This window comes from Embiotoca jacksoni, unplaced genomic scaffold (genome assembly GCF_022577435.1).
Source record: "Embiotoca jacksoni isolate LCO1_2020_lvr unplaced genomic scaffold, fEmbJac1.0.p SCAF_35, whole genome shotgun sequence".
Lineage (NCBI taxonomy): Eukaryota > Metazoa > Chordata > Actinopteri > Embiotocidae > Embiotoca > Embiotoca jacksoni.
This window is the reverse complement of record NW_027185387.1, coordinates 3,105,746-3,120,557: the sequence shown is the minus strand read 5'-3', so window position 1 is coordinate 3,120,557 and position 14,812 is coordinate 3,105,746. Positions and strand designations below refer to the sequence as shown.

The window sequence follows — 14,812 nt, the reverse complement described above, 5'->3', positions numbered from 1 at the left end:
TTTATGGTCACGCCGAGCGAAGGTTTATCTCCACTTTTGTCTGCGCCGCCGCTTTCCATGTTGCTCCTTTTTCTCCTGATTTGAACAGATATAGTTTTTTATTTTTTTTTTATAGGATATAACTATATGCTTTATCATTCCTGCCCACTGCCATAAGACTTTACAATAACTCACCTCTGGCAAAATCCATCACAGTACAATAACACTGTTGACTGTGTTTCTTGGTTGTTTGTATATTACATATATATAGATATATACTGTACTGTGTGTATATATATACATATATATATGTTGACTGTGTTTATTGGTTTGTTGTATATAATATATATAGATATATAATGTACTGTATATATACTGTATATACTGTGCATTTTATATTTTATATTTATATTTTTTACTGCTATTTTATTTTATTGCTTTTCTATTATATTATTCTATTCTATTATTTTTATTCTATTGTTTCTATTATTGCTTCTGTATGTATGCTGCTGTGGCGAAAAAATTTCCCCTCGGGGATTAATAAAGCATATACCTACCTATCTACCTAAACGCAGCTACGCCCCTTTCGTACAATCATGTACCCCAAAAGTGCTTCACGTTGAAACGACAATAAAATTTACACACACATAAATGTATAATGAAGATTAAAGAGAAATGAAGGGCTAGGGATTATAACAATAAAACAATGTGTTAAAATCAATAAATAGAAATCAATAAAGTGGAATAAACACCAGGGATAAAAAACAATCATTAAAACTTAAAAACCATTACTCCAAATTAAATGCCAGATTAAAGAGATAGGTCTTTAGTTTCCTTTAAAAAAAAATACCAAGTGAGCTTTTCACAGACGATTTCATTAAACGAGAAGGCACTCTCACATGAAGTTTTGCAGCAGAGGAAGACCTCGGTGATCTGACAGGAACATAAGATGAAATAAGATCTCTGACATAGGGAGGGACAAGGTCATTTCAAGCTTTATAAACAAGTAACAGAGCTTTAAAAGGAATTCTAGGTAGCCAGTGCAGTGTGTTGAGCATTGGGGTAATGTGATCTATTTTCTTTGTTGTAGTTGAAACTCTGAATGCAACCTTCTGAACTAGCTGTACAATTTTCTCATAGACATTTGCGAACATCAGTAAAAAGGCGATTATAATAATCTAAACGGCTGGTAATAAAACTGTAGGTGAGTATTTTATTGTCTCTCTCTCAAAAAAAAAAAAAAAAAAAAGGTCTGACTTTAACAATATTCTTAAAATGAAAAATTAAGTTTTAATAACCTTCATAAAATGAGGATTCAAATTTAAGCCACAATCTGAAATCACTTCCAAGTTTGAGATGTTAGTTTGAATTTGTTTGCTACTAGGTCTCAAAGCCACTAGGTCACACAGACACTAATCTACAGAACTGCAGCATCTGCCCCAATACTTACAAATTCACAGCATTATTAGAAACAAACAGTTGGTGTTACCATAAACATAAACATTGGGTTCGCTGCTGATGCTGTTATCCACAAAGTGCCAGAGCTATGTCCAGGTAATCCAGTATTTTTAAACATCATCATAAACTAGTGGTACTACAACACGTTATTTCCCAAATATAATGTATTTAAATCATAGGGCTTTACGTCAGGATCAGTATAGTGTGCTTACATATCACTAAGCTATTTCCCTATCACGTCATTTCCTGAAACAGTCAGGTAATTGATCATTAAGTACAGCTTCATAACAAAACAGATCAATACCACATAAAACTTAGTTTGGATTAGTGTTTATTAACATATTTATGTTACTAAAGCGTATTATAGAATTACAAAAAAATATAGATTTTCATTTTTTATATTTTATAGTAAAGATGGATGCACATATAATAATATATATATATATAAAACTTGGAAATTTACCTTTGAAGTGTCTGATTAAGTATTTGAGTCATCTTAAAGTGTATGTAGATTTTGTAATACACTGAAAACTTTATCAAAAATTTTCTGGATTAGTAAAAACATGTTGAAAACATCAAGCAGCAGGAGCCAACAAAAGCTCATGAGAAGAAAAACATAATATATGTGCTTATCTGCTTAGTAGTTATGAACATGTAATAATACACAGTCTGGTTATATTGAATACATTTAATTATTTAGCCTTCTTAATATTCCTTTTACAATGTATGCAGACAAACTGCTGCCGATATATGCCAATCAATTTAGTTAAATAAATCTGGCCTCCAGCTGGTGAAAAAAACAACATGTTAACATTTAATAATACGTATTTTAAAGGAAGTTTTGCATTTATAAAAAAAAAAAAAAAAGTAGTGAGGGGAGAAAAAAAGCTAAACATCCGCAAATGTGGTCAGTGTCTCAAACTGAGGCCTCGTGGGAGCAAATTCAAAATACATCCTTATTTATGGGGAATTTATTTCCTTGTGTGACCCCTCCTCTCATGCTTCATATTCTGGCAGCTCATCGTCCAGCTGCATGTTCAGAAAAGGACGGTACTTTGGAGAAATATGCTGATAGCTGTAAAAATCACTCCTGTTGCTGCATATGTGGTGTGTTCAGGAGCTGCAAGAGAAGAGAATAGAAGAGAGGAGTTGCATTTACAGTTAACTCAGTGTGTATTATTATGAATACATTAAAAATTAGGTGATGTAATGAATCCATACATAAATTATGAAAACAAATTCAACAGCTCGGAAGAATTGTATTAGCAGTTATGGAAGAAAAAAAAAGCGGATCCCGAAATACACCGTTTTAATTTGTTTATTTAAGGGCCCTTTGGGGCCTGCGGGGTCGGAAGCAGTTGTTAGCAGTGTGTTCGTACCTGTAGCCACTGATGCAGTTGGTGATCAATATCAAAAAGCCTAATATGTACTTTCCTCCAAAACCAAACAACTATCGCTGAAAAGTTACCTTGTAAATAGCGATGTAATTCGCTGGTTAGAGGATTGATAATTGAATTTCATGATTTATCACAAAGTAAAAAAAAAAACACAGATGGAGTCTTGTTTGGCAGAAATCGTCTTTACCACGTGATGTAGTGGTGCTCTGGGCCGCTGTGTTTGTTGCCTGTGTGGTGGTCGTTAGTGCGGCAGTGGTTATAGTCGTTGAGGCCGGATCGGCATTGGTGACAATGAGGCTAACGGCTCTTGAGCGGACGGTGTAGCTTCTGGTGAACAAGCTGCCAACCACATTGCTGTCACTGATGGAGCGGGTGCACAGGTCAGGGCACTTATGAGAGGGCATGGTGGCGATGCACAGATTGACCGTGCACTGGATGTACATCTGCAAACATGAGTGGCTGTGATTAGCAGTGTGGAGAGACGGCCCAAAGTATTAAATTACGTCACAACATGGAGTGACTTCAGCTATTTATCACACATTAATCAAACGATGCGAAAGCATTGTTTAAGACAACTGGAATTTAAAGAAGTGGAAATCAAGGAAAGGCTTAAATGCCCATTTTTATCCTGCTAACACACTCAAGATAGGAAAGCGAGCGTGCTGATTACGTTTACAATGGTTTCCATCAAATTTGAGCATATTAGCATTCTAATTAGTAGAAAACAATGTAGTGCAGCTGAGGCAGGTGGAGATGCCTTTTGTTTCGGGGATATTTGGTTAGCATTATTTAAAGTATTGATAATATTTTGACCTTATTAAAGCACTTGAAGAAAATAAAATTAATTAATAGAAAAAGTGTCTTTGTCTCTTCAAGCTGTTTCACGTTAACAAGAACTGAATCTCAACAACATCCGGCAGAGATGTCCTCAGCACTGCTTTGTCTTCAGACAATTAGAAATAATTTACAGAAAAAAGAAGTGCAAAGTGTGTTATGTGTGTGTTGCACGAGATCACTGACCGTTGATCCGTTGGCCTCCAATGCGTTCAAATCAAGGCGGTAAACCTTGGAATTAGTTTGTGTTGTAACAATCTCAAATGTGTTGTTGGATATCATACACCTGAAAGAGAAATTTAAATGAGAATTATTTTTTAAATTGATATGTCATGGTTGAAAATCAGAGGTGACTCGTGAGCCTATTTCCTACTGCATCTCTTCAAAATAAAAACCTAAAATCAGTACAGGAAAAATTACCCTTGGTCCAAAATAGGATGGCTCTCAGTAAAGTCCTCCGTCTCAGACTCCATACAATTGCTCACGATCATCTCAGCTCGAGCAACGCTGCAGTTGGACATAATGTAGAGGTCCAGCTGCTGGAGCCTGGAGCCAACGGCCCCGCGTGTAGAGGTGGTGGCGTTGTTTGAGGAACCGGCGGAGCTGGTAGTGTTGTTTGAGGAGCAGGTGGAGGTGGTGTTGGAGGCGATATTGCTCCCTGCTCCTGATTCTACATCTCGACGCACTCTTCTTGCAAAGATGTAATTAGAGCGAAGCGTGGGGTTGGCTGTGAACTTTGCCAGGGGCCCCTCTCCTGGGGGGTAAAATGTTATCCAAACACTAATCTCACCAAAAGTCTCCTCCTCTGTGGGCATGCTGATCTCATACTTTGGTCCATTGACCTGGGCTCTGGGGATCCGGCAGGCCAGAGGGAGGATGAGGGACGGCTTTCGGCTCACCATAGTGAAGGGACGCACGCTTTGCAAGGTGTTGGTGTAAACCAGCTCTGAACCCGAATGCTGGACGAGAAAAGGAGTCGAGCAAAGTCAGAATTCACATTGAGCTGAATCATTTGTCATTTGGGTCTTTTTTGGGTCAAACATTTGTAGTCTCTTTCCCTTTGGGTACAGACAGAGTTGTGCTTTTTGGCACCTGTAACCATTTCCACCAATAGAGGTGTTTACATTTCATTAAAATGAGCCAAAATGAGATTTCTGGAGGATGTTAAGTTGCTGTTGCTGGGTGTCAAGTACCGCTATAATACTTTTCTTACTCATAAATACAGCAACAATTATTCAATGAATTGTTGATTAGTTGATCAACAGAGTCAATCTTTTCTTCTGTTCCAGCTTCTCTAATGTGATGGTTTGCTGTTTTTGTTTGCCACAGTAAATTGAATATCTTATGGTTTCGGCCTGTTACACAAAACAATCAAACTGTAGACATTATGATGACGTCAGAAAAGTTTTTGACAGTTTTTAACATTGTATATACTGAACCAGCAAAAGATTATATGACATAAATCTACAACCAAAATAACTGCTAGTTGCAGTCCAACAGTGGATGTAGCATGTAAAGTACATCAGTCAGCACTTACATACATCAAAGCCATGTATGCATCACACTGTAAAAGTCTTTTTAGCCATTTAAAAATAGTCAGGAGTAGGATTGGTTAAAAGTGTTTCAAAGAAAAAAATATAACAAAGGCAAGAAGGAAGGAAGGAAGGAAGGAAGGAAGGAAGGAAGGAAGGAAGGAAAGAAGGAAGGAAGGAAGGAAGGAAGGAAGGAAGGAAGGAAGGAAGGAAGGAAGGAAGGAAAGAAGGAAGGAAGGAAGGAAGGAAGGAAGGGAGAAAGAGAGAGAAACAAACAAACAAACAAACAAACAAAGAGTCTTACCACGGTCTTCGTGCCACAGCCACTCAGAGAGATGCTTGCGGTCAGGTGTGTGCTGTTGTAGCTGACGGGGCAGGTGGGGCTGTTGAGCTGCAGTTCGGCCAGGTTGATGTTGCTGAGGGAGGCGACAGGGAGCACCAGAGTCATCTCTGTCTTCTCACACTTCAGCTCTGCAGGCAGAAAGCAGCAGCAGCACATTATTAAGACCTTTTTAAAACTCAGGAAGACACAAATAGGACTCTCAAACTCCGAATCTCACACACGACACTTGAATATCACAACAAAGAGTATTATTTTCTCAACCTGTTCCAGCAGGTAGCGTCATAATTTCCCCTGAAAATATAAAGAAAGGTATATTTTAGTATTCAGTATGTTTTGAGAAACCCCGCCATGAGGGAAGGAGTACTTCATTGACAAATGTCTGGCATTCTTATGATGTTGTAGGAGGCTAAAGGTCTTACTTTGGTTCAGCCACACACATCTGGGCTCTGACTGCAAACTGGAAAAACAAGAAGTGCAGATCAGATCACTTTATGTGCTGAACATACTCTGTTCTCGTAAATTTGACCGGCAGTATGCGTGTGAAGTAATACAGGTTAATTAATGAAATGTAATGTACAGGATAGTGTAATGCACGTGCTGTATCCATTACAATATAATGTGATGTATGTTGCAATGTATACGTATACGTACGGTACATGACATGTTTGTTGACATTGTAGCGTGAGAGAGGGATGACATTAAACAAAGGGGTGATGACAGATATGAATCGAGAATCTTGCAGCCATATACCCCCTTTTGGTATGCCTGCATGTATTTTCTGTATTTTGTTCATTTCTAATCACTTTGTGTACATGTTGTATCTGATTTTTGTAGCCTTTTCCAAATTATTCTTATGTCTTTAGTCTGTGTTAGTGGAAAGATGAGTAAAAATTGGTTGTAGCTCAGTTATCTTAGTGTCGCCTGTTTGGGCTTTTAAACTCTGCACACATACACAGCAGGCTATATCATTTATCTATTTCCTTTTTTTAAACAGCAGGAATAGGATCTTGTTTCAGCGCGATGCTGTAAACCTACGTAAGAATGAGTAACAGATTTGTAAATTGCATTTTTCTTACTGCTCCATAAAAAAAGATATATCATCCATTTGGTAAAAAAGTTAAATAAATTGATGTTCTGGTAGACTTGACCATTATTTTTGTGCTGGTATTAATTACACGGCATTATATTATACATTACCTATATTACAAGGAAAGGAAAATATCATATGAAACCAGATTAAACCAAGGAAGTCAGAAATTCCTGAGGTCATTTTAAAGGTGTCTTTTTCGACAAATTTAAGGTAAATTTGCAAAACGTTAAAGTTGTTAATACCTTGATGTTGTCATTAAACTCTCAAGACTATCTTTCCACTGCATTACATATTTCATATGTACAAGTGTCTCTTCACTCAGAGACCCAAGGTTTATAACGTAACCAGACATTTTGCTGTTCAGAATAAGTTACTTAATTCAGTAAGCGCCTGCAAATACAAGTTTGATGAAGTAACAACTCACTTCTTGGTGTTCGCAGCAAAACAGATGGGCAAAAGTCGAGCCAGTTTGTTTTCGGCGCGGATCCAGGCCATGGCCATCGTTGATAGGGGGCCGACTGAGGTGAAGCCAGTCCTGTAGAGTTCAGGGGGCCCGACCACTGCTACCTCTACAACACTGCAAATATTGAGACAAACCTAATTATTTTCCCATTTACACTGCTAATAAACCCATTCAGGTGATTTTAGGTGTAATTATTGTGCTTGGCTGTGAAGAATGTGAAGAAGTCACACCAGATAAAAGGTCTAAATTATCTTCTTATGTTATCTCATTTTTGTGGCATTCTCACCCAAGTGAAACCAGATATAAACAGTGTATAGCTGCAGTAAAATGTGCTGAAAGAATTGTATTGGTGCATTTACAGCCACTACTCACTGTTTCTTAACATATATTTATTACAGGTAAAGTGAGTGCAAACGGAAGCATAAATTTCACACTTAAGTCCCTCTAATGAATACATTTCGGACTGTTCTCAGGATACTCTGTTGTCTGGAAAACAACAGAGTATCTGGCCCAGCTGCTTATTGAACCAGGTTGGAACTGGAACAATACCTTCAATTATTTATGTAGAGGCACAAATAAAAAAAACAGGAAGGATGACATCAAAAGAGCCTCGAGGACGCACCTCTCCAGCTGTGAGAAGTAGTTGACCTGGAATTTCATCTCCTGGTACGGCAGGGAAAACAGCACAGAGTCCTCTTTAGGGGTCTCATCTGTAGCCACCGGTTCATCACTACAGCTGGATGTCGACTCTTCCACTGAGAGGACAAGAGAGACGTTTCTGTAGCTGCAAATTATAACTTAACAGCATAAAATAGCTTCTTTTTTTTTTTTTTTTTTTTTTTTTTTAAATTGAATAAAAGGAAGGACTAAAACCAGATTCACCAGTGAGGGAGAGGTGCACGGGAACAGAGCTGAGGGGTGTGTTGTTGATGACGTATCTTATTTTGAACGCAGGAATGAGATCCTCTGCCATCAGGTAGATGAAATACCGTCCTGCAGGTGCTTTTCCAGTGAATGACAACATGCATTTCTCCTGGTAAAAGAGTTTAACCAAACAGAATATGTTTCAAGTGTGCAGGAATAATTTCCACTCTGAGCTCTATGGGAAATTAACATTTTCTTTCTTGTTCTAACAGTGCATGTAACACACCATGACACACTGGTGCTTTTCACTGAGCAAATTATGTGAATAAATAGAACACATTTTTACTGCATAGATCATTTAATTGGATCCCTGCATGTTAATTCAAAGTAACTTGATTATTATTTCTGTCTGTTGGTTAATTACTACATGTCTGGGATCAACCTTTACTTTAAAGTCACATGTAACCACCTAAGGAACAGAATATGTATTCATATCCAGTAGTAGAAATTAATGAAGTACATTAACCCAAGTACTGTAATTATATTTGGAGGTATTTGAGTATCTAAATGAAGCTACTTTATGCTTCCACTGCACTATACTGTGTATCAGAAGGAAATATTTTACTCTGTTACATTTATCTGATAGCTGCAGTAACTACATACTATGCAGAAAAATATTTTACATACAAAACACATGATTAGCTTTTATAATGAGAATTTGCTTGAGACTGAGGTGCCATTAGCAATGCAAAATTCAATGATGTAAGTAAATAATAGCATGAGGCCGATTTTTTCTTTTTCTTTTCTGGAATACTATTTCCATGTAATGAAGGTAAAATTGTATTTTCCCGACATATAAACCAACAACAACGTTTTTAGAGTTGAAAAGAGAATGTAAACATACCGCCCAGAAAAATAGTGCTTGGACGTTGGACTCACCTCATCCAGTTCTATAAAAGAGTGCCGAGTGCAGCTGACACACTCTCCCTGTTCGGGGCGGGCAAAGCGACACTGCACTTTGTCTCCGTCCAGGTCTTTCACTGACAGGTAGAAGTGGCGAGGGCAGTTCACATGAGCCCTGATCCCGAATCAGAAACAAAGAGATAATCAGACACCCGAATCATAAACACTGTCACATGAAAACGGGGAAAGTGGGGATCAGGAGACTATTTCATGGCCGGTAACTTGCTAGAGACTCACTGGTTACTGGTAGGGACTCAGAAATAGTCCCACACATAACCCACTGTAAACTGTACACTGTTTTTTTGTTTTTTTTTATATACACAATGAGTTTTGTGAAATGTAAAAGAAAAAGATTTGTGGTAATTATTGAGCTTTAGAGGTCATCAGAAGTCACTGTAAAGCTAACTTTAGATAGACCCATCCAGCTGTTATATATCTATACTGTATTTATCTGCAGTCTTTATGCTCAGCTAAATCAGCTCCCTAAACAAGATTACTCTCTGCAATGTTGAAGCATCCCTCCCATTGTAATTAACCCCACTCATGTTTAATCAAACCTGTAATAACTGATTTTTTTTTTTTGGCAACTTAGGGGAAAAAAAAGGTAGCGAAGGATATCATCTTCACATCTTTTATGTATCTATGGGCAGACATGTTAGCAAACAGTTGCACAGTTGTACATCCAGCAGTTATGGAGCAGCATTATTATTACTCATTTGGAGTTGTGTCCAATACTTCAATATTCACTCTCTTTTGGCACTTTTTTGGTCTCCACCAACTACCCACATCTCAATCAGCTGCTGAATGCTCCACTGTGTCCACCAGCTTGCTGCTGACTGTGTCTGTTCTCCCTTTTCCGCTGACTAGGTCGTGTGCAGGAGTTTTTTTTTTTTTGTAGAAAACAGCTGCCTACTGAAGCGGAAATTGGCATTATGAGAGTGAGTGGCCGCTAAACAATGAGCTGAAGATCACAAAAAAAGCACCGTAAGAATGAGGGGAGCTTCAGGTTCAGGGCACCTCTTTCACAATGTCACATTGTTTTTTACAGCCGGAAATTTTGTATATGAAAATACCATTTTAACGTAACATTGTGTAGTTACAATTTATTTCTTTAAAGCCCTATAATATGTTTTTCTTTTATTTTCTTTTATTCAAAGCAGGTGACGCTAACGTCTGAATGAAGTAGTTGTGGAGACTGCGTGCAGGTGTGTGTGTGTGTGTGTTTCTGTATGTGTTCATTACCTTAGAGGAGGAGGCAGAGCTACAAAAGCAGGTTGGTTGAGTCTCCCGCTGTTTGCTCGAACCTTCGGTTCTGCATTCATTGATACATAAAATTCGGTGTCTGACCTAATCGTGTAAGAAAAAGTGTGTATTAGAATAACGGATCACGAAACAGGACAAATATCAAGTAAAACAGAAATCTGGGGGACATACTGCACATGCAGGTCTCAGACAGTGCATCATAATTACTGGCGGGATAACCACAGATATAAACAACTAAAGGCATTGAGTTATAAATCAATTGGACATTTATCAGAGAGAGTGAACTTGGAAAAAAAAAAAGATAAAGTGTTTTTCTCATTACACACATCTTACAAACAATACCTTGATTTGAAGTCTTTTAAAATATTAACAAGACACCAAGTATAACAAGCAATACAAGTTTTCAGATTGAAGATGATAATATTAAGACGTATGATTGTGAAGATATGATATATATGTTTCTTATTTTATTACTCTATGTATTAATGATGCATTGTGTATTTGCTGTATATATACATATGTAGAGGGAAAAGAGAAATGGCCTATTTTAGAGGTGACTACCAAGTTCAAATAATGTCAAACAATGCTATAAATAGCTACAGCCACCTGAGTTATATTCAGCTGGATATGAGCTGGAGGAAGCAATGACAGATGAAAACCTGAGCGGTGTGTGGAAACTGTTTTATAAAAAAAAAACCAAGATGAACATCGACACAATGCGTGTAGGTGTCATACCCTAAACTGATGGTGGCGTTGTAATTACTGGGGACGGTTTTCTGCCACTGGCGGACGCACCAGCCGGAGGACGGCTTGGTGCCGGTGAACGGTAACGAGGTGGCGTGGACCTGACAGTCCTGTCCTGCAGCACAGAGTCCAGACAGAGCTGGACATGGACTGGGAGCAATGGCAGTGAAATGAGCTCGCACCTGCAGGAAGCAAGCAGACAAAATGACAAACTCTGTTTTAGCCGGCACCAACTGAGACTTAACTTAAAAGTTAAGGGTCAATATTTGGGGATTGTAGAGGTTTAAATTAGGAAATGACTTTCTTTTTTCTAGTTTGCGCATAGTTGGCAAGGATATTATTGTTTTTAAATAATGTATTATAGCATTGCAATGAATCTTACACAATTACACAATTTGATTTTGGGAATTTGTTTTTAAATTAATCAGAGTAACATGAGCCCCTTTTAAAAATGCTTGAAAATAAGTGATTTCAGATTTGGTAGGTTTGATAAGAGGTTCCTTTCTGCATAAAATGTCAAATTAAGATGTTCAGAAATTCAGACATTTGACATTATGTATTCAGACATGAAGACATTGTGACAAAAAGCTTTTTCGGGGAGAGGAGATGTTGCCCACCGTTTTGCCTCCATCGCTGCCCAGAGGCACAACATGGACCGTCAGCCCCAGAGAGGTCGCTTCACAGGCCGGGCCCGACAGGAACAGAGTCAGTCCCCGCAATAGGAGACTCAGCTTGAACCGGTCCAGCATCTCAGCTCCTCAGTCAGACAGGAGAGCCTGAACCTTTGGGGAGTAAAAGACAGAAACGTTAAGACTCTAAACGGGATGTTTACTCTTTATCAGCTACAAGGCTTTTTAAATCATTTGCATTACAAGTCGGGGCAATCCAGCATAATGAGTCCTGACAGCCTCAGAAACAAGGCTGCTGTTTGATGTCAGTGAGAGGAGAGTGTGAGGTGACAAGAATCACATAAAAAAAAAAAAAAGAAATTGCAAGAGATATTATTGGAGTGTTGATTGGTTTGATGATGAACGCAGACAGGAAGTGGCACCTCTACGATTCATGGTATAGTGTGATGTGCTGCACACAATCAAACAGAATTAAACAAAATCAGAGAGACCTGATTGAAAGAGGAAATAAAAAATAAAGACACAATTTAAGAAGAAATTAAAAACAACATTAAGCCAAAACAAACATATGAGCAGTGCATAATAATTCATTGAGGCTTAATGTGGGAAAGCCAGTGAAGATAAAAAGGTTTTTTAAAGCAGATTTGAAGACTGGTAGAGAGGTTGATGAACTGATTTGGAGGGGGAGGTTGTTAAAACGTTTTGAAGCCTGGTCAGCCCTGATACACACTATCAGTTTAGAGCTACAAATAACCAAGAGTTGCTGATGCAAGGACCTGAGTGAGCGACATGAGGTGTAAGGCTGCAAAAGGTCAGACGGGCATACTAGTTGAATGAAAGAGACCCTCCATCAAAACCTGCCATAATAATTGAGAAACCACTTCAATAGAGTCTGAAAGTTACAGCAAGAATGATCAATAACCTGAAGCAGCATCAAGATTATAGAAATCTAATATATTAACTGAAAGATCCTGTAATATGATTTTGGTCACAGACAGTTATTCCACCATGTTACCCACCACCAGAGCCTCGCATCCAATATTTAAACACACAAAACCACGCTATTAAAAGGAGCATTCAACATCTAGATACTGTGGAATGACCCTTGTTGAACGAGATCATATATAAATGATGTATTCACACAGGAAACATATCAAATGACGTCTGTGGCAGCTTGAAGGCAAAAAACAGTTCAGTCCGTGACCTCGTTTTTATGTTCCTTCACTGATCGACCACAACTCTTAATCAACCGCCTTCAGGATGTTTCTAACACTTTAATGTTTGTGCAACATCTTTCTTCATAACATATCTTAAAAAAAAATCTATAAAATTATTATTAAAAAAAAAAGCCAGGCATTAACACAAACGATTAGTATTAGTACATACAACAATAAGTACATGGACACAATTAGAGCGAATTAATTACAAAAAGGTGACTGATCCCACAGGTGTCTGTTATGAAATGCTTTGTGGTCGTGTTTCTTTTTCAGTTTAAAGTCTTTTTTTTAGGACACAAACATTATTTATTTCAATAAGTAAAGTAAAATCCCTGTTTTGTTTTGTTTTTGGCACAGAAAGGTCTTTGAGTGGTTAAATAATACATTTCAAATACAACCTCAGCTCTCCGTCTCGCTGCATGTGAACTTCAGTCTGACTGTCGGTTGAGATGATGCCAATTTTCTTTCTTTTCAATAAGCACCTCTCCTCCTCTTTAACTCTCATCGAATGACGAATGATGGATGCTCCTTTCACAAACTTGCTCATTAATGGATTTACAAATCAACACCTTTCTTTTGTCATTTCTTTCTCTGTTGTTAGAAGTTCTCTAACTAAGGTTAAATGTCACAAGTAATTATGACTCTTTCTCTGCTGTCGTGTTTTATTACTTAATAACACCCAGTATTACATCTCATAATAGCTTGTTAAAAGCGCACCGGTGCACTGGGAGAAATGTAGCCGAACCGGCGGGGAGATTTCACGTGAAGATTAATTTAATCAGTTATAATTTGAATACAAATATACAGGTGAATTAAAATCAAACTCTCGGCCCAAAACCAAACATTTTAACTTATCCGGTTTCTATTTCTAGAATAATAAGCCAAGTATCATTGTTTCTTATTTTGTCACTCATCTCTTTAACAGTTTGAAAATCTAATTTAGCATACTTAAGTTGCATTTTGACATTTTATTGATGCAGCAACAACAACAACAAAAAAAAGGGCTGTTGGCCCTTTATCAAGTTATCTGGCCCTAAACTTATACAATAAGTTGTATGGTGTTGGGGTATGTGAGTATGGTGTTAGTATGGTGATTAAAAACATTTTATTTGAATCCAAACCAACTTGACAGTGATTTCAGTTATTTTTGAGACTTCATGTGGCAGTTATACCAGTTGTTAATGTACATGGTTACAATGGTCAAATGTTTTGAATATTTTTGCCATCAGTGTTGGAAAGCCTATTTATTTTTTCACCGTTGTCACATTTACAGTTTCCAAAACTGGAAACTTCACATTTCAAGAGCACGGCTGACTTTCAAGTTCACAGAGCTTTCGACAACATGGAGGAACATTATTCAACTACAAGAGAATGACGGAACTTTTTTTTTTAAAGCTGTGCAACACAGTTCGGCTTTTGTTGCAAACGGAGAACAGAATTACATCAGTTCCTCAGTTTCTAACGCAAATCGTCCCGTTAAATTATGTTTTTATCGTTACAAACCTTGAAATCTTCACCATGGTTGGTGAAAAAAAAAAAGGAGAGAAACCTTTTACGTTTTTAAATTCATACCGTCGCACCATGTACCTGCCGGCCTCGTTGCTAAAATCACAACACTGTCCAACCTCCACGGAATAAACACACCGAAATGAACAAACCGCATTGAAAACGTATCTAACAGAGGTTCACAAAAACAACAACAAAGTGTACCTTCAGCCACTCTTCCTCTCCAAAGCCTCAAAGTCCTCAAGACCCGAGAGGTTTTCAGGAAATGTAGTCTTCCCATGAACTGCAGGTTTTGAAACTTGGTGACGTTCAGCGACAGAATGGAGTTAAACAGGCTCGACCAGAGGTTGTTAAAAACGTATTACAATAGCTGCACGTCAGGAGGAGGACCTTGTGGGTAAGCCTAGTTTCTCTTCTCTGGGCTGCGTTTGAAATGCCACCGTTTTATCAGCACCAACATCTTTTATGCGTCTGACACCCGTCGCATCAAACTGATGCGTTGAAGGCAGAAAAAAAACAAAACAACAAGC

The 14,812-nt window shown here is 38.0% G+C and overlaps 1 protein-coding gene across 1 annotated transcript; it reads right to left on the bottom strand.

The window, feature by feature from the left end:
• Positions 1-1,751: 1,751 nt before the first annotated feature.
• Positions 1,752-14,579, bottom strand: LOC138208084 (uncharacterized). Its single transcript, XM_069165753.1, has 15 exons — positions 14,487-14,579; positions 11,548-11,712; positions 10,922-11,112; positions 10,166-10,270; positions 8,900-9,038; positions 7,979-8,129; positions 7,719-7,851; positions 7,058-7,210; positions 5,963-6,000; positions 5,805-5,834; positions 5,505-5,671; positions 4,089-4,627; positions 3,855-3,954; positions 3,022-3,277; positions 1,752-2,557 (listed from the first exon to the last, which is right to left on the bottom strand). Exons 2-15 carry the CDS (start codon positions 11,677-11,679, stop codon positions 2,475-2,477), a joined length of 2,217 nt encoding a protein of 738 aa, XP_069021854.1. The 5' UTR covers positions 11,680-11,712; positions 14,487-14,579; the 3' UTR covers positions 1,752-2,474.
• Positions 14,580-14,812: the final 233 nt, after the last annotated feature.